At 42.5% G+C, this 24,355-nt stretch overlaps 1 protein-coding gene across 3 annotated transcripts in view; it reads right to left on the reverse strand.

Annotated features, from left to right (window-relative positions):
- The window catches only part of sema4c (sema domain, immunoglobulin domain (Ig), transmembrane domain (TM) and short cytoplasmic domain, (semaphorin) 4C), a 159,462-nt gene that overhangs the window by 3,610 nt on the left and 131,497 nt on the right, over nt 1-24,355 (reverse strand). For all 3 annotated transcript variants that reach the window (XM_079567376.1, XM_079567374.1, XM_079567375.1), the window contains exons 9-16: nt 23,565-23,716; nt 18,355-18,530; nt 15,832-15,976; nt 13,391-13,604; nt 6,176-6,291; nt 5,403-5,560; nt 3,866-3,957; nt 504-2,842 (exon numbers count right to left, since the gene is read on the reverse strand). In XM_079567376.1, the coding sequence (XP_079423502.1) occupies nt 1,944-2,842; nt 3,866-3,957; nt 5,403-5,560; nt 6,176-6,291; nt 13,391-13,604; nt 15,832-15,976; nt 18,355-18,530; nt 23,565-23,716 (1,952 nt within the window). In that variant the 3' untranslated portion in view covers nt 504-1,943. The remainder of the gene's footprint in view (nt 1-503; nt 2,843-3,865; nt 3,958-5,402; nt 5,561-6,175; nt 6,292-13,390; nt 13,605-15,831; nt 15,977-18,354; nt 18,531-23,564; nt 23,717-24,355) is intronic.

Consider the following 24,355-nt stretch of genomic DNA (forward strand, 5'->3'; position numbering starts at 1 on the left):
AAGTAAAAGAAAAAACAAAACATGAATAAAGTGTTTCCAAAAGTTCTGACGGGTACTGTGTGTGTTCATGCTCCCTGCACCCTGATTTGTGATTAGGGCACTACAATGAATAACAGTTTTTGTTCACATCATCTGCCAGTAGTTCAAGCTAAAGCTCCATCCACAGGACTAAGCAATGCACTATGGGCATGGCAGTCGTTCAGTTCACCATTGTAGCAGAAGTTACCAAAGTTTCCCCTCCTCCTCCTCTCTATCTTAATCAGGTTGGCCCTTTCTGTGTTGGGTTTCAAGGCGCTGCACTGCTCCTGACAGGTTGCCCTGAGGCAGTGGTGGTGCAGAAGATAAACATCCCTACAAAAGCTCGACAAATACAAATAGAGGTGTTGAGGTGAAATGTCCCGATCCCAAATGAGCCTGTCCAGTTGAAGACTTTGAAAACGTCTAAAGCAATGCACGGAAAGCTCCAAAAGTAGAGGAATGAATTAGAAAGTTGTATAGCGTACCTTCACTACAGTCTGGTGCGAGTCCCCTTCTGAAGCCAGTCGTCCATTAAACTTTCATTGCAGCAGGGACCAGCGTGTCCAACTTCTTCTTTTACAGTGCCTCTGTATGTGTCCACAGTATCCAGGTCTGTCTATGGGCCTCGGTCAAAGGAAGGAGCGGGTTGAAAGCAATACAGTTCATCAGGACAGTCATCATTCATAGGACCTTGTGTGTGTGTGTGTGTGTGTTGTGTACAAGTGAGAGTCTCCATCTTGGCAGTGCAAGTTCCCACCTTCGCCTACAAATGTACAAGTCTTAAAAGCACTTATTGAGACATCCACAGCAGTCGGAACTACATTCTTCCATTGCCCAATGTCTTCATGTTGATTTGGATTTCCGTGAGCAGTCTTTTTGTCCCTGCTGCTGTAAGAGCTGAATGCAAAATATCAAACAAAAATGTCCAAAAGGGCTCAGCCAAAGCGCGATCGGTAACGCGCCCCTTCAGGCCATAGTCTTTACGAGTGCATCTTTAGTAAATCGGACACAAGGTGCAAGTAAAAAGAGGGAAATGAAGTCCTGGCCCCATTCGTCGTCGTCCACACAGGAGAGCCGTGAGTCCGTAGTAATGAGATTTTGAACACTGCTGTTGTTTTTTAGGACTTAGAAAAAGTAACAACCAGAAATGTCAGAATTCAAAGCAGCCATCGCGACAAAAGGAAAAGTTGAAGAGATGGCAGCAGGCTTTCTCCGAGGTTACGCACAACATCGTGAGAACAAATTACAAACCGGGCAGAAAGTCTTGAGAGATTGTCCTTCATTCAAAAGTCTCTTGTGTCTTTTACCTCTATTCACTTCATTTGCCATTCAATTTGCGCTCCCTTTGTCTCGTCTCGCGTCTCCGTCCCGCGCTCAGCTATAGGGACATGATTGTCGTCTTGCCTAGAGTTTAATTAGTCCTTTCTATACCGCTCTCACTCTTGACTCGCACATTCAAAAACAGGAGAAAAATGCGCTTCCAGGTTTAAGTGCATTAAGCTCTAAACGTCTCAAAGGAATACAAGGACAGCTTTTCAGTCGCATATTTCTGCCGTTTGTCTGCAGCAACAAACAAGTCCTTTTGGTCCACTTGACAAAAAAGTGATGTGCCCTTCGAAAACATGTTAAGCCTGTGATTTCCATACTTGAGGTGTTCTCCTCTCGTTTAAATACACAATTTACACAGTGGAAGCAGGAGTCTGCATGGTTCCCAGGAACACAAGGATCGTCATAGTGCATGTTGTTAAACACAATGTAAGAGTCTATTGGAAACATGCTGTGCTATAGGAGTCCAACAGGCATTGGGCGAGCGAGAGTGAGCATGACTGAGGAGAGAGAGAGAGAGCAGGCGTCCCCAGAGCAGAGGGAGGTAGTTTGGTTGTTTTTTATTTCTACACAAACACTGAAGCCAGAGGAGGACAGGCCTACACGGACGACTCCTCTGGGTTAGCGTCTGGCAGCACACTCCGCTGCTGCAGTGTGCGCCTCAGCTCCTCTTTAAAGGGGCTCGAGTAGTCATTCCCGGTCATGCCGCCCAGGCCCGCCAGCCCGCCGCCCCCAGCGCCAGGCCCGCTAGCCCGCTCCTCCCCCGCCGCGCTCAGATTCAGCCGGATGTAGCCATTGCTGCCGGAGCCCCTGATGTTGGTGAGGCTGAGCCGGCTCGGGGAGTGGATGGGCTGGCCGGGGATGGCGCTGGGGGTCGCTGTGCTGCTCACGCTGCTGGGCCCGAGGGCGTGACCGGGGACGATCTTCAGAGAGCCATCAGAGTAGTAGTAGTTAGCGCCTGTCTCCCAGAAGCGGTCCTCCTCAGTGGGCATCTTACTGGGCACAAATGTGGGTGGTTCTTTGGGGAGGGTGATGGGGTAAACCAGCGTGCTCTCTAGTGGTTTCATGTCTGCTCCTTTTCCGAGTGCTAGCTTTAGCCTCCTGCGCAGGTACAGGGCCGCCACTAACAGAAGCAAACAGGCTGCTCCCAAAGTGATGACCAGGACCCAGAAGAGCCCCATGCTGCTGTCCGGGGCCCGCGCCTCCATGAAGACCGGGGCACTGGCCACCACTGCCACCTGGTACCTCTCCGTCTGGAACTTCACCCCCTGCTCCTCGGAGTAGCACACGTATCGCCCAGCCTGAGCCTGTCCCGCATCAGGGATCACCAGGGCCTTCAGGGTACGATCGAAGCGGATTCCAGCAGCCTCTGGGGCGCCCAGCTGCAGCTCCCTGTCGTTGAAGAGCCAACAAGGCTGAGCCAGGTTGGACACCAGCTGACAGGGCAGCACCATGTCCGACCCCACCACCACAGTCACGTTTCGGAGGCGAGAGTGCTCTGGGGAAAACATGAAGATGAGGAGGTTAATATGCATCTGGGAAAAACAATACATACACATAGTTTTATTTTTAAAGTGTTCAATATTTTGTTATAAAAATGTCGCTCACTCATGAAAATCCTACGTGTTGTCTTTGCCATGTATTTTTGTATAATCCAACATTTTCATGGAGTGAAAAATCTCAAAAACGCTGTTCCACTGGCTGATGTCACGAGGTGCCCTCCCTCTACATTGACTGTTACTTCATTGTTCACATCCATACACCTTTACCTGATTGTTGTTTTTGTATTGTACCAGTTTTATATTGTCTGGGCAGCCAGACACTCCTCCTTTCTGTTCAAAAGAAGAACTGTTTGGGGAACTGCTCGCAGCCAATCACTTCCTGATTTTACCAATATCGGAGCACTCATGAACCGAGAGGCGGGAGTTCATTGAACCAAGGGACGGAAGCTGTCACAGCACTCTTCCAAAACGTTAAAGATGGCATGCCGGAGCAAGGAACAGCTTTGAAGTGTTCCTCATGAAAAAGGACATTCTTGAAAAGGCTTCCTGCCACTTGTTCCTTCGTCATATTTCTCTAATTAATCCTGTCTGTCAATCACGCCCATCGGGAAATCAAGCTTGCAGTTTCACCCTCTTTTGTTTCCAAGTCTCCTCCAACCCATTTCCATTGCAGAACCCTAACAAGAACCAGAAGCATCAGCTACCTTGCCCTCTCCTTTTCATCATACACACAGTGGGACCAGGCAGCAGATAATTTCATCGGACTCTCCCTTAACCATTACAAGCTGCCAGAGCCTAATCACCAAAGTTTTTAAATTCAATAAAGTATTCCCTGCTCCTCGCTCATTTGTCTGAATCTGCTCAAGTCTCTTCCGGTTGATTTCCTATTCATATTCCACTCAGTTTCCTCTCTGCTTAACTCAATTTATTCAGCCCAATCTGACTGTATCACACTCTTTTTGCCTTCGCAGTGAAGCGCCGTGTGCATTCCCCACAGAAACCACTGACTGATAACTTACCGGGGCTGGGAATTGACACTGGCTTATCGAACTTGGGCTTCCCTCGGCTGAACCTTTCCAACGTGAGGTCCTGGGACAGCGATGCGGTGGACCTACGGGGAACACGAAGGATTTTTAGCGATGCAGCCGGCAAACTCCCACCAGTGTGTTCTGTTAGAAATGTGGCTTGTGTGGATTGGAGTGGATAATTATGGTGCTTGTGACTGGTCCCGAGCGTCTCCATAGCGAAACTGTCAAAATATACTGTAACTACATTAACTGGCTTCTTCACAGCAAAGCAATCAAAGTTTAATTTATTCACGGCATGCCTGCAATTTTACAGCGTGAATAGCTTTAGTAAGAAACCAAAGTGACAAAAACAGCATGATGTGTTGGCTATTTTGGAGTTTGGCGGAGGACATTTCACATAGTTTCTTTGTGGCTGCACAGAAGCTGGCTGTCATGAAAACAAATTTTGTTTTGGACTGGAAAGTAAAAAAAAAAAAAGCGATACAGGATGACAGCATAGTTGCCGGGCTGAGATTCAGTTTTTATTAGGATGTTTATTTGAAAGAAAAATTTGTTTACACTACAATAAATTTAAGATTAAAAAGTCTAGTCATCGCTTGCCGTTTGACGCAACTCTCTGGGCCCGATCTTGCATTTCTAAACGCAGACTTTAAACCAGACAGGGGGTTGGGGGGGGAGACAGTAAGTGGCTGGACAGACTCCAATGCTGATGTTATGAACTTGCTTTACCTCCTACAGACAATACAAGACTGAAATATCTTCCGCTACTATGGGGGACTGTGGGGGGCAGACGTGCTGGTGTTTTGATCACGTTTTTTTACCTGCTAACAGGAAGTGACATAGATAAAGGTAAAGTTCCATAGCAGTTTGACTCATTCCCATTGACTTAACATGGTTGGCACGGCAACAGTTTGAAATCGTTTGCCTTCATCTATGTCACTTCCTGTCGGTGTCCAATAAGGAAGTGATTGTGTAAATAATTGTAACTATGTTTTAGCAAAAAATATGCCTAATGTGTCATATGCACTTTAATACTGGCGCTAGAGCGGGACCATTGACATGTTTGTGAGATGGAAAGTGTTTAACTCACAGTGGAAGAAATAGTTTGTAGTTTGTCCTACGATAAGATACGCGAGGCAGAGGACGCAGCCAACGCCTTTTTCTCTAAGCGACGCCCTTAGGCTATCGGCAAAACCACTTGTGCACCGTTGTTTGTACGCAAGATATTAACTCCGTCTTGAGCAATTCTGTTGTTGCGCCAAGTGGAAGACCTGGCCCTCTGTTATTGATGTAGAGAAGTACGGATACATTTCAATAACCAACATTACAATTTTAACTACATGAAAATAATAGTATCAATACTAGTGATCTTAAAAAAGTAACCACAGGTACATTTGAATACCGTAATATTAGCATTAGCTTGAACTTTCTCTGTTTATCCACAAAAAAAATTGCACTCTTTAAATTCATCAATAAAATCAAACTCATGAATCTGAGAAAACTTGAATCTCTATTCCCGGGTGCTCACCCTCTGTGTAGGTCAATGCGGACACAGGCGCGCCCCTCACTGTCCCAGGCGCAGTAGGGGTCCCGGGCCAGCAGGCAGTCGGGCTGAGACTGATAGCGGCTGCAGTTGGCCAAGGGCAGCTGGAGCACCTCTGAGCGCGACCCGATGTACAAATATTTCTGTAGGGAGTAAACATTGTAGATTATTTAACACATACGTTGCTTACCACCACTAAGTGTGAGTGATTGAATGATTCTCCCAAGTGAAGCGCTTTGACTTGTGTCTGTGAAAAGCACGACACAAATGAGCTTCCATTTCCTTTCCCCCTTCTGAGACAAAGGGTGACTGTTATCTCACTAAATACCAATGAACAAGTGATGCAACTGCGAGGCAAGATTATAAAAGAGCTTTCGAAGGATTTAATCTGTATTAGCGATTCTCAGAGGTTATAAGAGAAGAATGGGGTCCAAGAAAGTAATGACTATTTGAAAAGAGGATCGCTCAGTCGACGACAAATTTGATAAATCTTGCAGGGGATGAGATTGTCTCTGAAAGCCTATTTTATCACATGAAATCTTAATGACACATAAAAGAGAGCACTTCTTTATAATTACATGTTTCAAACACAAAGGCAATAGGCAAGGTTAATGGTGGCATTTGGCATTAAGGCTTTCGAAACTTCACAGGCGCGCACGCATAAAGCAGATACCCAAGGACTTGCTAGAAGGCAGAAAAGCTGAAAGGGGGAAAAAAACAAGTCTTTAAGTTTGAGTGATGAACATATTGTGACTAACCTTTGAGTGGGAGATGGTGAGTGTGTCAACAGGCTGCGGTGTGTCGAACAGTTGGATCTCCTCGATGACATGGGCCTCTGAGTTTAAGATGACAACGCGCTGTAGCCAGCCCTCCGCTATAATACAAAGCATAACACAACACAACATATATTTTATAATAAGTTATTGTAATGCAATGTAATTGTGTTTGCTGGCAAGGTGAGAGGCAGAACATCCAATACATTGAATGCACTTGAGGGACCACCGTAAATAGTGGCAAATAAGAGAGCGGCTGTGCAATTTGGTGGGACATTGAGGGACAAACTTAAAGCAGTACTAAGTAACTCTTGCCCCTAGAGGCCATAAGTGCAACTGCAGGTGTCGCAGCAAGTTACGATTTTTTAACTTATTGATTGAGAGTAAATACTACGCTGACAGGAAAGGCGAAGGGAGAGAGGGATATTGTACATCCAATTATACAATGGAAATATTTTTTTTCACTCAAACTTGGCTGTAAATACTGTTTAAAGTGACGTTAGCCCGCAGTTAGCTTTGCCCGTTAGCATGTTAGCTTCTTCTTCGTGATTCCATTAGTGTGTATTGCTGGCTCCGGTCCAGTGGCAGTCAAGTTGCAAACATGGTTTTCTGGCCAGAGACACCAAGGGGAGATGAAAGACCCTCCAATCATCCCATAAACACTCCCCCACAGGGACTACGAAAAGGATTTATCAAGGTAAACACATTACTTAGTACTGCTTTAAGAAAATAAAGATTAAAATATCAAACTTATATGTAAAGATCCGCAAACCATTTCCATAGATGTTTATTATGACTCTTCAGGACACAATACTGTACATCTTACATTGATAATATAAGACAAATTTCACAGGACACTGACAAAAAGTTTGACAACATTTGAATCAGTGAGACAAAGGCCTAAATACAAACTTCATCCTCACTTGTTTCCCTGATATTGAGACTTTTTATAAGAGAATAAACCCATCTAACCCATTCCTCCTGTGAGAGAAAAGAGTCTTAAAAAAACCTAACTTTATCAGTTCTTTTAAACATTTTGTGTTGGCACTGCTCACCAGTTGCTTCAAATATTTATACTCTGACTATAAGCAAATTACAGAGAGAGAACAGGATTTTTAAAAATTAATGTCCCGCTCGCACATTCACAAACACACACCTGCGACCACAAAGAGACCGCTTAATTATTCATAATGCTATTACAATATGCGCACATTTCTTTGATGCCGCCTCCGAGCCCATAGTTCCTTTGGCTCGCTATCCTAAACCATCCTAATAGCCCACAATATCGCACCAAAGTGGAGTCTTTAGTTAATTAATATGACATTGTATCAAGCTGTGAGCTGCGTATCTTCATTGGCGAACTATTAGTGAACTCAATGTACCGTCTACGTTGGTGTTTTGCTTCCTCGCAGCAGGTGAGAGCAATAAAAGCCGTGATGTTGTTTGTTAGTTGCCAAAGTAAGTGATGCCAGCGACTCGGAAACGGAATAAAGGGTTAATTAAAGCCATCCATCACACCTGCGTTTCCCCCACCATTGTACAGAAACATCTGTCGCACTAAAACGTGTCCGGATAACTGTTGTCACGCTGTTCCGTGTTGTGGGGAGATGCAGCGGAAAGGTAAACATCATCAAAGCCAGAGACATTTATCCGTGCTATGGCATGTGCACTTGCACAAAAGAAAAGGGGATGTCTAGGCAAAAAAACAAAAACAATATTGAGTAATAAACTGTAATGCTGAGGGTTCTGTTTAGAATGGCAATGCTTTTTAATTGCAATACCATGGTATTTTATTGACAATAATTTTAGTTTAGAAATGGTAATTATTTAAAGGTTAAAACAGTACAACTTATTTTTCTACTATGTTTAAACTACTGTACAGTGCCCGGCCATAAAAAAAAGTCACACCCTATAGCTAACATTCCGATGGGCCGCCTTTAGCTTTGATTACAGCATGAATACATTTTTCACCAAGATCTTGTATCGATGATGGGAGAGTGTGACCACTGCGCAAAGCCTACTCCAGCACATCTCGAAGACTCTCAATGGGGTTAAGGTCTGGACTCTGTGGTGGCCAATACATAAGTGATAATGATGTCTCATCCTGATCCACTCTTTCACAAGGTTCGCCGATAAATCCTGGCATTGTTGTCTTGGAAAATGGCCAGGCCATCAGGGATGGAATAACCTGGTTGTTCAGGATCTTCAGGATGTCAGCTGATCTCACTCTTTGAGCACAAGGTGTTCTGACCCGGAGCAAACAAACAAACTAATGTGATTCCACAGTAATGGAATCACAAAGAAGAAGCTAACAGGCTAACGGCAAAGCAGTATTTACAGCCAAGTTTGAGTGAAAAAAATTATCTCCATTGTGTAATTGGATGCACAATATCCCTCTCTCCCTTTGTCTTTTCTATCAGCGTAGTATTTACTCTCAAGGACAATTAATGAGTAAAAAACTGCAACATGCTACGGCACCTGCAGTGACGCTTATGGCCTCTAGGGGCATGAGTTGCTTATACTGCTTTAAGGGGACTTGACTTCAAACAATTAAAACTGTCCTGTAACTGTGGGGGTCACAAGTAATAAAAGGTTGAAAACCACTAGTCCACGACAAGCAGACAATGGTATGGATGCGACGCTTGTTTCAAAATGTGTGCAAAAGACATTGTACACAGAATCTTAAAAATCTAAATTACAAATCATAACCTATGTGAAAAATTGCTATCAAATGTATTCACGAAATTGTGCTGCGCTACTGGAAATTGCGCACTGTACCCCCTACAACTTGCCAAGCTTTACACAGCCCCAGGTAACTCTTTTTCTTTGCAGGTTCCAACCCAGTGAGCACTTGCAGACATCATTGTACTTTTTGCATGGTGCCTGTAGTTGGACGCGGAGACAGAAATTTCGTGTGGGGTGCAGTGAACCAGTTTAGCTCCGGAGCGGATCCAGGCACAGCTGCTGGGGTCACCTTCATGTGCGTTTCAAAGTGTGCATTCACCGAGCAGTCGTCCCACTGTTGACATGTGAATTCTTATGGGCACGTCTCCATTAATAAGAGAGTAGCGCAGTGTAATGGGGGATACTAAACTCTGCAGTCAAAACACACTGCGGGTTCTATGCTAATGCTCATATATTGTTGTTGGGGTTGTAGGTGGGAAAGTGAAGACCACCGAGACAATTTCCATACGTACAAACCTAGGCTCATGCATTTATTTACTGTAGGCAATTCACATTCAATTCATTTGTATGCATGACCTTGGTCGACATATCATGAATAATTGTGGCTTGTAAACCTGGTTTTGGGAACCACAGCATTGACAATTGACTCTGTGCATAACTTTAAATCATAACAACGCTGCCCAAAAAGTGACTTCCGGTTTCAATCAAGCTCACCAAAATAAAAGCACACAGCTCTTCTCATTGATTAGTTCAGCAGGTACTTACAACATTGTCTGTTGATAGTTAGGCAGAAAGAAAGGTGAACTAATGAACTGCTGCACAAATGATTAAGATGGCGCCTTTATTTTGGTGTGCTGGATCGAAACAGGAAGTCACTTCTTGGGCGACGTTATGATTTGAAGTTATGCACAATTTACAGTGTATAACTTTGTATAAGTTACACAATGACTTCATGACTTCAAACCCAGATACATACAGGACACCTTTTCTTTTTAGATAATGACATGCTAACAAATCAGTGTTGCTGGTTGAATGCAGATTGAGCGCAGGCCTGTCATAAACTGATTAATCGACTTTAAAAATGAAGGGGACACTTCTGGGTTTCTGTCTATTACGAAACAAAATTCTGAAAAATAAAGATCGAAGCGTTTCAAAACTGTGTGACAGATGCAGAAAAAACTTTTTTTTTTAGTGAGAGAACAATCTTAAAACATGGTTAAAAGCTCATAAAGTTGATCATGATACTGTGTGTCCCCTTTAAGAATGCACCTGCTAACTCCTTCTGCCATTGTGTTCACATGACTTTACTGTGCCTACTTTCTTACCCATTCATAGTTGATTAGTATGTACCCTATGACCGCAGTACTGTCCAAAAACTTAAATAAAACTAATACGTTAAATTGAATACTGGGCAACAGTTTGATTACAATTACTCAGCGCCACTTTGAAGGGGCATCATGGCCTCCGTTCCTCGAGGCAAACGCCAGTGGCAGCTAATCCTTCAATCCTGTATATTCACAAAACCAGCCTCGACACACACACACACACACACACACACACACACACACACACACACACACGCACACACACACACACACATGCACGCGCGCTCCCCTCGGTGTGCCCCCCTCTCTCGCTCTGCTCTCACATCAGCTGTCACAACGCCACAGCTAATAGCTAATCAAGCCTGCAGCCCAATTGGCACTGCGCGCTCCTGTCTGCCAATAAGGGCCCCCGTTGAGTTTGGGCCGCGAAGCGCGACCGAGCCGGGGATGACTGCTCTTGGCTCGGCTTGCGTGTGTGCATATCAATTTGTACGCGCGTGTTTTTGGCATGTGCGTGGGGTTGAGTTAACACGGGGCGGTTGTGCGGCCTATACGAGCGCGTCCCTGTGTGTCTGGCGAGCAGGAGAAACCCCCGTTTTCTTGCAGTTGTCGCAGTTGTCAGTCGCCACAGACTCGGCGTGCGGTGATCTGAATTGCAAGTGGTTCAAGTCTCGCTATTCATGAGACAGGCTGCATTTAAATTCCCTGGAATCCACTGTCAGATCGCTGTTATTCCGGATTAGGGACACGCCGGCACAGACTGACTGCAGATCCGTGCCAAAACAGGACACCTGCATAAACCAGTGGCCACAGAGCAGAGATAATAATTAGGCGTATGCACAAGTATCCTTTGATGCATGACGGCGGATATTAGAATGCAAATGAAGGGTACTCAAACGGCGGGCAGGGGCCTACAAGTGGGCAAGCTGACTGTTTAATATAAAAAGTAATAATAATATGATTATGAGAAAACTGCATACATAAATTGGGCATACATGACAACCCCCCTAATATTTAAAGACTGTTATGCACAGGCCAGGCTTCTCTCCCAAGAATACAGACTTCATTGAATACTGACATCTTCCTATCAAACCCAGTAGCTTCTTCCATATTTTGAGGTACAGAAACTGGAGGATCGCACCTCATCCTGCCAACCTTCACTCCCCCCAAGCATCACTAGTTGAGAATACTCAGCTGATAGACAGCAACCACTGGGAGACTTGGAGCACCTTACCCTGTTACTTGCCGTGCCACTCTGATCAGGGGTTAGGTTAGGGTTATGATTAGGGTCTGATTAGGGTTAGTTTCTTCTAGTTTCACACAGAAACTAGAAGGTCTTGGCTTTCAAATGAGCTTGAGATTTAAGTATGCATATGCATTGGAGGAAATAACCCTGAACCTAGCCCTAAGATTGCAGAAAACAGGTTAAGGCAAAACGATCCGACCTTTATCAGACCCGTGTCAAAATTCTTATGCGTGCCAGTTTTTTGCCAATGAGGCAAATCAAAATATGATGTTGCTAATTGTGTGATTGATAATGTAATTATAATAGGATAGAAGTTAATTCATAAACGGGTACATTGTGTGTATGTGTGCATGCTGAGGGAGTTCGTGCATGCGACTGATACGGTTCTTCATGTAGCTTTATCCTTTTTGGGGAATGTAGACAGTACATAAGTTCAGTCATGTAATGTCTTAAATACCATCTTGAAAATGGACATTTCTACCATGATCACATACTGCAAGTGTATATAATCATTTTTTTGTTGCTTTTTTGTTGTTTTGTTCCTTTTGCACTATGTTTCTTTGTACTATTGTGAAATGATAATTTTTATTGTATTGATTACGGGGGTGGGTGCTCATAAGCTTTTTGCTTCGGCCCACCCCTTTTAAGCAGAATGTTTACTGCTCAAATAAACAAATAAACTAAACATGTTTCTAACAAATCAACTTTAAAGACCAGACATAATTTATTGAGTAGAGTGTTGACGGCTGGAGCTGGGATCAAACCGCCAACCTTCACATGTGTGGACAAAAGTTCTGCCACTTAGCCTCTGACTGTGGTCGCTCACATTTATTATAGTAATCTTGACACGAAAGAGGACAGTTATACATTATCTCCTCACACTCAGTGGTGGAAATCTACAGCTCTGCACCAGCGGTTTCTACAAAATATCCCCAATCACTCACTCTCGCACCACATTTATACGGCGGGTGAAGTACTGTTTAATACCAAAGAAAAGAACAAAAATACGCTCCACCAACTTTGGATTCTAGGTGAATGTTTTAACCACTGAGCCACGGGGGGCAATTATGAGGACTCTAGCAAAATAACAGAAAATAGTCTTGCTTCTATTCAGATTAGTTTACAAGAGTGATTTTAATGGTTGAAACCAGTGGGACATTATCTGTTTTTGTGTGCCAAATGAGCCACCTGGAGCCAAAGGCCAGTGAGCAGAGATATTAATTACACTGTTCATATGTAGAGGTTTCCTTTGATGCATGTAGATGGATATCAGCATGCAAATCAAGTCTGTAATTGAATAGACGCTCAGCTCTGGCCAGATGGCGCGTTGTTCTGTGCCACCTTGGCTAATGTTGCTATACCTGTCTCAGTCTGCCGCCGTGCCCCGAAAGCACTCCCTCTATCTCCAGGCTGTCCCACGCAACAGCTCCCCAATGCACACACAGACACATACGCAGCAGGGGACAGAGAAATGTGGGACAACAAGCTCTCGTCTTGGATATAGCTTTGCTGCAATGTCATGGGAGCAGCGTCCCACAGAGATGTAAGAGGAAATAGGGACAGCTCATACATATAGTATAAATGGTATTCGGATAAGCCACGGTGTCATTGACGGGAAGAAACTTGTGTCCGAGGCTATTTTTGTTCTGGTTTAGAGCCATTTACTTTGAAAAGCGAAGTCATTATTTCGGGCTTTAGTCACTATTCTTGTCTAAAGTTAGAAAAATAGCACATCGCTTGGACTAAAAGGGCAGACTAAAACTGCAAACGTCGCAACTTTACACAACCAAAAATGTAGAAGTCAACAAGGACAAAGCCAAAAGCTGGGAGAAAGTGTTTTGGTGGGCAACATGCACACTTTTAGAGCTTTCAACAGACACTGAGAGGCTGATAGATCATTGTATAACGTAAAATGAGCTTGGTGACTGTAATATTGTGCAGTACCTGTCCCAATGAAGAGCATGTTGCAGGCCCGCTGGTCCAGAGCGTTGACGCGGTCCACGGCCAGCTTGGTGAAGTTGACGCCCTTCGTGAGCAGCAGGGGGCGAGCAAGAGCCTTGTCCTCCATGAGCGGGTGCTTCTTGGCAAAGTTGAGGGTGGCGTCGGGCAGCTGCATCGAACTGTTGTAACCGTTCTCCCGGTCCGAGTTCGTGATGCACTGCAAACACAGGCGGTAGAGGGTTAAAAATTGATGAACGGAGGGAAGAGCGAGAATACGGGATGGGAAGGAAGGATCTCGGCTTCTGGTTTTTAACAATTGTTCTAACTTTGAGGTACTGTCATGACTTTTTATTCTTCTCAAGGACCACACAGGGTAAACAGACATGTTAATCTAATATTTATTAAGGTAAGGAACAAGAAAGCAGCAGGAGCATTGGCAAAGAACATCCTAGTTTTAGTTCACTCAACGTCTCTACATAGGTTTTTTTCTGAAAATTAATAAACACATAAGGAGGGAAGCAGCTGGGGTATCGGCAAAAACATCTCCGCCATTTCCTGTCAACATTGGAGCCTAACTTTTTGTTTCGTTTAGCGCCAACTTTCACTGTTCTCCACCTCTAACTCTTCCCTTTGCCACCCCATTGCCGGTGTGCTTTGCCAAAATGCTGCCTCCCGACGCACGGAGCAGGTGCACGGAAATCTGAAATGGTAATCTCCGCGCAATTTGAAAGCACTCTCGTTTCGTTCTCATTTGGCAGAGATGAAGATAACGTGGTCCATTTTTTTTTTTAGGGAAGAGAAGATTTTCACGCGGAGGGTCTCGTGAGTTGTTTTGAAGATGGAGAGGAATGATGCTAGAAAATGAATGAGAAATGCTGAGGCTGTGTCGACCGAGCCAAAGGGGTGCCGCACGTCTGAACGCATCGACTGCGTATAGGACATTTTATCGAGGTAATTTACAGCACTCTGAATTGGAGGCTTAATTTGCTATGTTGCGGCTTCATTCAATTAGCAATGTTACACTCCGAGTGCCTCTGCCAAGCCTGGGTAAATGAGATACTGGGTCTGAAATTGTAGACAAACAAAGGAGGTGGGTGATTTGCAACAATAAAATCAAAAAGGTTAAAAGAAAATTTAGCATTCAAAACATTTAGTAGTCCTATATATCAGGCTTTTACAACTATATAAATCAATACATTCTGTATGCACCGTAATTTCCTGACTATAAGCCGCTACTTTTGAACGCTGCGGCCTATAGAGTTTGGGAATGTGACGTCATATCATTAAGCATTATGGGATGAGCAGCAATTGTAAACTAATGGAGATTTTAAAAGTTGAAATACTGGAGTTATTGTTCACATTAAAACACTTGGACACCACAGTGTGTTAGATGTATTTACCAGCAGTAACTCAGCAGCTAATGGAGCTGTTCCACGGCTATTTTCTCCACACTGTTTTTAGCTAATGTTAGTCAATGGAAATGTATGCTAACAGCTGCAAAGATGGCGGATCTCCATGGTAACTGTGGAATTTCCCGAACTCTACAGTCGGCATCGCATAATTTTTTTCACTCTTTTTAGCTGTTTTCTGGCAGAATATAAACTTATTTATCACACACAAATAAAGTCAAGTCTAAATCGGGTCCATATGGATGTTTTTTCACAGCAGATTGTTCAGAAGAAAAAAAAACAAAAAACAAACAGCAGTCGTAGCTAGTATGTAGCACATTGCTAACATGACGCATCATGTTAGGGGCTGTTGAACCTTTTTGCTCTTCTCTATGTCTTGGTATCTTTATATAAGAGAAACTATATTCATAAGTCAGCATTTGTTAAAGCAGTTTAGCTTTTTGAGCAATTATAGAAAGTTTTGATTTTTCTCTTCTTTGTTTTTCCCCTCAACTGGTTCAAACATGTCCATATATGGGTGATTCCAGAGATGCCGTCTGTATCTATACAGCGGCACGGCCAAGTTTGAGATTTTTACGGTAAATATTGTGTTATGTGTTGCAGCTGGGTCCAAAAACACTCGGCTATTTCTAATGAAAGAACTCTGACGTGAGAAAGGAGCAATAACAGCAAACATAAAGTTGTGGAGCTCACGCGGTTCCTTTCGGACGTACACCACACACAATAACTTGGACAGGTGCAAACCCTACGCTGTGTTTGCTGCACGCTGGCACTATAAAAATGCAGGATGCCTTAACGTGCCTGTAATGTGGCTTCGGGTGCAAAATAAATGTGCTTTATTCTCTCACCTCTGAAATATTATGGAGGGACTGAGCGAAGGCGGGTTAAATGAATCAAAAGACAGCCTGGAGCGATTCAGGTCCGAACATTACGGTAGTTGCGTTTGTCGAGATGTGGGTATTTGATCAGCCTTGACATTGTCCCAAACTAACCAAAAGCATGAAGAGATCGTGTGTGATCTTTTTTGTATCTCACCGATCCGGGCCGTGGGTTCGGCACAGCCCCCGTGTAGCGCCCCCACCTCTGGGACGCCTCCCTGTACTCCTTATAGGACCCTTCGAACACCTTCTTCACGTCGTTAATCTGATACTGGCACACCGCGGACACATCCACATCGCCCCTGCGGCAAGAGGAAAAGACAGATGGAGAATTAGTCATTTTTATGGTTATGTAATAACACTGTACCAGGATATGTATGGGATGCATGCTAAATATCCTATTAAATAGTAATTCTGGCGTTTAGGGCCGGAGGCTATTCACTTATCAGACGGAGAGACTGATGACATGTTCTCTAACTAAGCAGCCCGCTGATAGTAATCTATTATAGCTGCTGATCAGGAAATGCATTCGATTTAATGGCTACTTCGGGAGCTCGAGAGGGTTTTTATTTATTTTTTTTGAATAGGGAGTGAAATTAATTATTGATGTGTGACTGCGAGGCGTGATTAAGCCGCACACTTGTAGCCCTCAACTCCGAAGCAAATTCAATGAAAACCCGCTCCCAGGAATGACATGTTATTTTTTAATTACTGACTTAAGCAAACACTAAACGGTTTGCGAAAAAATACTCTGGACCTGGACGTTCAAATGAAGAGAAATGATTTGTTTATATTGGCGGATGATTTAAGCGCTTAACTTTTCTACCCTAATTTGCTAAATAAAAAAAGCCAATTACGGAAACTTAATGAGTCTCCTCAAGCTGTTTTTTTTGTGTGTCTGTTCTTTGTTTCACATTTTGGACGTGTCTTGCAAGGATAAGATCGAAACATGTTGCGCGACTTCATTTCTCATGAGGCTCAGTTCATTTACCAATCGAAATGTGGAATAAATAGGCCTATGTATTTGTTTTTCTTGTGTTAGAAAATGTTTTGTTTTAAAGGGGCAGTAACTTATATTTTCAAAACGTGACAAAAAGAGTTTAAAAGCGCTCTAATCTTTTTGACAATGAATACATGCCTTTCAATCATGTGACTTGTTATGGTGGCCGTTTTGAATACTGAAGTAGAATTATGCAGTACTAGTGGCTTTTTATGTGCTCGTAGTCATTGCTCAAGAAGATGAGAGTAAAAACATGGCCCCAGAGAGGGGGGAAGAAACCAGTGAGTCAGTGTTTAAAATGTTATCATGCTACCGGATAGCATTTAGCTTCAACAGCTCAGCTCCGCCCTTTCCAAGACAAAGCCCTGAACCACACTCTAAACCTTGGATGCAACATATGACAGAGGTCTGAGCTGAGCTGCTACTGTAGTATTTCCTCAGTGCTCATAGATGTGAGCCACACAGATCTTTAGTAAATCCTGCTGTAGCTCGACAGACAGTGGCAAAGTCTGTGCCACATTTGCTGGTTAGCACATAAACATGCGTCTCTGGGGCCGTGTGTTAACTGTTATCTTCTTGAGCAATGACTACGAGTACATGTCTTTCATTTTCATCCTGAGTAGAGATATTGTTACATGTTGTAGTACTGCATAATGCTACTTCGGTGTTCAAAATGGCCGCCGGAACTATGCGTGATGTCATTGGAAACGCATGTATGACAGCACAAACTACCACCATTCACTCAAACCACATCCCCTATGATTACATGATTTTAGCCACTGATCTGCAGCCGGGTAGTTGTTTCAGCATTAGTATTCTAGGTTTATGATCACTTAAATCAGTTCATAACACACACCAATTCCTTTTCTTGGCCACAAATATCTGCGAATACAGGAGACAAAAATGTTTTTCACTCTAACATGAGGAGCAAGTCAGATGAAGCTTTTAGATGAATAGTAGTCATGAAATGTAAGTATTATCCGTCAGTATTCAATTAGTTAGTAATGAGAAAACATGAACTCTTATTTGTTTACATTTGTTGATGCATAAAATTAAACTCTTGGAGTAGAAAAATGTCAAGTTGTTTCCGAGCAATAACCACCGAGTGGAAAGGTCGTGTCTATTCATTTCGATGCCTCCATGAAAGCACTTCACCACCAACATGATCGAGCTTAGCAGTTTTATGATAGAGAGACAGTCGCGGTTTTAATGCGCTCTATTCTGTCATTTACGTCCAGTTATCTTAATGTGATCTCTATCAAAGCCCGCAGGTTTTAAGAAGTTGGCAGTGAGTCATGGAGAGAAAAGGAAGGATAAAAATGTTTAAAAAAAAGAAATAGCGCAAGTTCAAAGCTGCTTGACTTTTGTGATCTGACATCTCAGAGAGCAGCACAATGGGCCGACATCAAAGAGCATCGCCTCGAGACACCGAACTTTTACAACCAGAAACCTCTCTGCCCTTACAGCAGTTGTTAATGTTTCACTGCTACTTTTCCATCCAAAAAGACAAGAACCATTGCAAAAGAAAGTTGATACGAAAGATGATTGATAAGAGTTAATTCAGTCTTTGGTTTCAAGATGACATGGCCTTTTCAAATCTAGGCTTTGATCGGAATGGCTTTTAAATAATCCCTCAGAAGCATCTTTGTGAATCTCTTAATGAAATGTAAACTGACTGACCATTGCGCGTGGAAGATGCCGTAGAAGGTGGTGGTCCTCCAGTCCTGCCCCGGCAACGTGAAGACGGCGCGGAGGTTGTTGAAGGAGACGTGGCGCTCGGGGAGAGAGCACTCCAGCCGCGCTTTCTGAAACGTGGTCCACTTCTTCTGCAGCGTCCTGGTGCCGCCCAAGTCGCCCTGCGAGAGACGGAGGAGAGCATGACAACGGCAAAGATGTAAGACGGAGAAAATGATAGTGCGCGATAGTTTTTGATCACTAAAGCGCCTAATCAAAATGAAAGCTCCTCAGGGCTCTACTTATATGTGAAGCGGCTCGTTGGGTGGTGCACTCTGACAAAACACTTCACGAAATATATGGTTTTTAATTAGGCCACGCGCTATTCGGGAGTGGAAAAGTGGCTACACACACTGGTTCGTTAAAAGCATACTGAGAGTGTAGTGCAGTGCGTGTAGCTTCTAAAATATGCACCACTTCACTAAAAGAAGAGAATAATTTTAAGGAAGAAATGACATAATTTGACTCTAAACTTTAAATAGGTTTAGTCTAGTCTAAGATAAGATAAGGCAAGGCATCTTATAGCCAGTGAATGTTTTAAAATGTTAAATATTTAGGCTTGTTTCATGAGCTCAAGCCTATTTCGAAATTTTAAGTCATCTCATTTTTCCAGTGTTTCATGCGCAAGTTCTCATTTCTTCCAGGAATTTTCCACTGCAGAAGAAGTTGTGGTTGGGTTGTTTGAGTTGAGGACATTTCACGTCCATCTTCAGACTCTTCTTCTCCCTCATACATCAAATAAAACTAAGTAACACACAAGCTGGAAGCCTTTTTTACATCTACTACAATACTATTTGCTGACTATTCATAACAACTACTGTTAACATACTAATTTAATACACCCCTGAAGAAAATCCTTACCTTCTTTTCCACTTTAAAGAGAAATTTTAAGTACTTTTGAGATTGGTCTGTCAAACTTGCAAATATAATCCAGGAAACAAGCTACATTACTATCAATTTTCCTACTAATGGCACACTATGTATAAAAATAGAACAATCTGGTTTCAGGCCATGTCTGTGAGTTGCCCGGACTTTACCGCTGCTGCTGCTGCTTGAGAATGTGTTAAATATTACATTCACAGGCTTAGCCCCCGTCACTGCTTTATGGTATAATATTAGCCCTGGATTCACCCCTTTTGCAGATCCCATTGGCTGCGCGTGTGCCGGCTCAGAGCTGGCACAGTCGTGTTTGTGTAAAGCCTCTTAAGCATCATTTACACATTAATATGTGTAAAGCGAATGCTCAAATCTGGGATAATGATTATAGCAAATATACAGTATTCAAGAATGATCCCAATGAACAACGTAAATAATACAATTTCAATGTATATTTTTTTATTCGTGAGGGTATAGACAAGCATCCTTGACTTTGGGCGAAGACAATGAAATTATAATCAAGCAAGCTCCTGTAGAATTGGGTCTGATTTTGGGCCATATGTGAAAAACAATAGATATTAGATGACAAGGCCCAACATTGAATGTTTTTTACTAATAATATTGATTTTAAAATTATTAACACAACTTGAGCACATCCTTTAGTAATGATAAATACTTACTACACAGTGTAATGCTTTCGGCTTGCGTGCCTTACTGGCCTCCCTGTTCACATAGCCATATAGAAACCAGACAGAAATGCCTCTGGAGTGCTCTGAGGCGGCTCTGAATAATTCAAGGCCGTGGTGCAGGTCATGTTTGAACATCTGGTCCCAATTTCATCCAAACACGTTATTGCTCATCACACTGACGATCATAAATGGCACTTCCAGTAAACTGAATCCAGTTCTTAATCATTACACTCCTCTCGTCAGGACTGTCAGGAGCCTGTTCTAAAGGTTACTGACATGACGTGGGTTCATATGAAGAAGAGGTGTGAGTTTTTTTTAAACAGTACTGAACATGCTTAAGGCCAGGCATCTTAGCTTCTATTTTCATAACGATTATGTTCAGTTGAAAACATGTTTTAGAGAATACACAGATCCTTTCACTGTGAAAGAATGACTTAAAGTGCTTATGACACATTAGACACATTGTCAAACCATAGTTCACACAATTATATTTAAGATTATGCTAAAACCTAGCTTTCTTTGGTTTGATTTTTGTGATGTTTATATTTTCACTTCCTTATTGGACGCTAACAGGAAGTGACATAGATAGAGGCTAACCATTTTAAACTGTTGCCATGCCAACCATGTCAACAATAAGCTGCTTCCGGGTCCAAACTGTTGAGAGCTCCATTGATGAACGCAAGTTTATCTGGGTCTCCTGCTGAAATAACAGCAGACCAAAAACTGTTAGACACCTAATTAGAATTATCTATCTCATTATTTCTCCAGGCAAAATGAAGATATTTTTATTTTTAAAATAAACCTTCATTGTAATATTTTTGTGTGATCAGATGTTTAAAAGAGCCTTGTAGTCAGCTCTACAAAGGGTTAAAATCAGTAAAATCCCATCGTGGTGAATAGAGCTAAAGCTCTGTAGGACCCGGAAGCAAAGTGACATCATCATCATCAACACACATATGGGAATTAAGTGAGTCAAACTGCTATGGAACTGAACTGTCAGTTCCTGTTATTAGCTAGAAAAAAAAACTTGTCTGCCCAACGTTTCTTCACTACAAGTGCTGCTTCACTTAAATGAAAATTACACTTTTTAATTACAACACATGTTATCCATCTAAATAAGCAATATTTTCAAAAGCATTGAAACCTGTCATATGCACTTTAATGCAGTGGTTTCCAATCTAGGGGGCACCCCAGAGCTTTGTCTGGTGACAAGGTCAGGACGTAAGAGATAATATTTTAGAAAACTAATGGTACAATAGGAGTACAGATGCAGAAAACACTCAAATATCAGGTTATGGGTTTGCATTTTCCTAATTCAGATCAGAAAATGACAGCTTTAAATATCCTAATTTTACATCAGTGAAGTGGCCATTTTAAGAATGATTTGATTGTGAGCTTCAAATATATAACTTCTGTACAGAACAGTTTCAGAGTGACAGTTCTGACCTTTTTGCATTGTCACATCTCGCTGCTCATTTCTAATAATAGTAGTAAATTAATAAACATCACAAAATGTCAAATCAAATAGAACCATGTAATTTCTTTTTCAGATAAGATTATGTTTACTATGTGTTTGTGACATTGTATTTTTGCCTCACAAGCACCTTATTCTAAAAGTGGTTTCCTAGTTTGAATAGTGTATAAAACTTTGATTATAACTTTACTTGACAATGTGAAACAACAATAATGCCACACTATTGCACGCAATCTGGTTTTTATATTGAGGATTTGTGCTTTCATTTGAAAAGTTTTGCCTGACTTTTATAAAACTTGTAAAAACACACGTATTTGCTGAATTTGCATTCCTTCCAAGGCCTTTCATTATTTCGGTGGATTGGAGAAAATCAAAGACAATGCTCCCCTTCGCTGGCTAATGCCTATCTCCGATTTGTTTGGCGTAAACACAAACAAAGTGCGAGTTAGAGCCGAGAAAATCCGATTGTATCTGACCTGAAATTATGTGTGGCATTAAAATTCATTGGTTTTATTTTTCTTTTGGATCTCGTTGGATGGATTTCTTTTGTTAAATATGCAACAGTGCAGCTCCACCGGTGTGATCCTTGTACGGCTGTACGAGGGGAAATGTCGAGCACATTATGAGACAGATGCCAAAACAGCTGGAGAATAGAATAACAGACGATGCTGAGCCAAGAGTGGGATTTTGTGATTTTAGAGTTTCTGTGCCAAATGCATAAAGGCTTGGAGTGAACAATTGCTAGTGCACTTAGCAATGCTACGTTGTGGGTTGCTTCACTTTGTCCTAACTACTCCTGTCTTGCATGCTAACATAAGTATGTATACAACCCAAAAGATAAAATACATCCTATGAATGGGCCAATCATGTTCTACACATAAATATAAAGACTGATAAAGACATCGAAGACTGGTTCAAGATCATAGTACAAGAGGAGGTATGTGGTTATGCCAGGATGTTCATTAAAATTTAGCCATTCACTGTTGAACCACAGGGAGCAGCACTCACGTGTGTACATTACAAGTATTTAAACACATTGGTCCTTTGCAATTGATAGTGCCGTTGGGGCAAACTGTCAGGAAATGGGGGACCCAGCTCCAAATGGGCGGCATGAAGCTAGAAGGTCCCGGGTTCGGTCCCTGGTCTGGATGGGCTCTTTCTATGTGGAGTTTGCATGCTCTCTCCAAGTCTGCATCTTTTCGTCTGGGTACTCCAGGTTCCCCTACCACTAAAAACAATAATAATAATAATAATAATAATAATAATAATAATAATAATAATAATAATAATAATAATAATAATAATAATAATAATAATAATAATAATAATAATAATAATAATAATAATAATAATAATAATAATAATAATAATGGCTCATCTCGCCTTTCTACAAGCCTGTATAAGTTTCTCAAAGTGCCACACTGTAATCATTATTCATTCACCCCATACTCAGTGGTGGTAAGCTACTATTGTATTGCCCTGGGAGAAGCGAGGCAGCCAACCTGCGCCACCGACCCCTCTGACCACCATCAACCACGCACTCACACTGTTTTTTTTTTGTGATAGGATACTCATCAGACTCATTTAGCCATAGAACAATGACGTGTGTTTGTATAGCTGACACAAGTCACCCAAAGCATTCCTAACCTGTCCCAGAATGCTATGGATCGATGAAAAAACGTATAACCAAATACCAAATATTCAGAGGAAACCTACCCAGAGACAGGGAGAGTATGCAGACTAAAATAGGAAGGCCAAAATGGTCTGAGAATCAAACCTGAGACCTTACATGCTCCGTTTCTATGCCAGTTGGTGGGTCGCAGAACCATTTCTATTGAGTATCAGTCTTTTGTCTTATAATAAAGGCTTGAATAAAAAGTCTTGGTGCTGTTTTGGTGGTGTTTTGATACATAATATAAAGGATGGACCTTCCAATTGTTTTCATTATTAGCTGACATGAATATTATTAAGTTGAAGGTGGGTCTTGATCAGCATATTAAGCCTGTGTGTTTCAGCGTTTCTTATTAATCTGGCGTTCACTTTACAATATCCCACAGTAAAATCCTGCTCGGGCCGCTGTAATGAGAACGATGATCAGGATTAGCCTCGCGTTTTACCTTGCAGACTCGAGCCACGCGGGCCACAGTGAGCTCCGTGTCACAGTCCAGCTCCAGAGCACGTTCACTGAAGAAGAAGTAAATCTTATCGTCGTCTCCGTCTTTGCTGCCCAGGCCCTCTCTGACCAGCGCCGAGCCCACGAAGTCAGGCTCTGGGAAAAGAACAGAGGGATAAATGTTATCGCTGGGAAACACAATGGCACAAAGATTGTTTTGAGGTAATGGCTTTGACCTGATTATATTTTCTTGTCTTGCCGACCCCTTGGACGTTTCATTGTCCGTGCACCCCCTACCTTAAGGGTGTTCAGTTTATTTAGAAAGCAGTCACAAAAAAGCGCTATTTGTATTTAATAAGATAATGTTGTGTTCAGAATAAACCTAAAAATCTCAGTTTCCCCTTTTACCAACCAAGAGTCCCTGTACCCATATGGTTGACCCTTGTTTCCCCTCATATAATGCTTTGCAGCTATTATACCCTCCGCTGCCACAGTAACAAAAGGGCAGAGACAAACAGTGAACAAAACCCTTTTGCCTATAGAGCTCCTTTTACCGCCATCAGATAAAGCCTAACAACACCTCAAAGCAAACCGCTGCAGCCTCTTCTCGCCTTGTCTCTATTTCCCGTCCTCGCTCTCCTCTTCGTACCTCAGCCCTGATCCATCGCACCGAAGCCGCCTGATCATAATGCTCCATTTAGGATTCACACGTTCCCCTTCCTCCTCTCGTCTTTCTGAATCCCTGAGTTCTCATTAAACCGAAGCGATAGATTTGGAGAGAGAGAGACGCAAGGT

The sequence above is a fragment of the Gobius niger genome, assembly GCF_951799975.1.
Source record: "Gobius niger genome assembly, chromosome: 1".
In the NCBI taxonomy this organism is placed as follows: domain Eukaryota; kingdom Metazoa; phylum Chordata; class Actinopteri; order Gobiiformes; family Gobiidae; genus Gobius; species Gobius niger.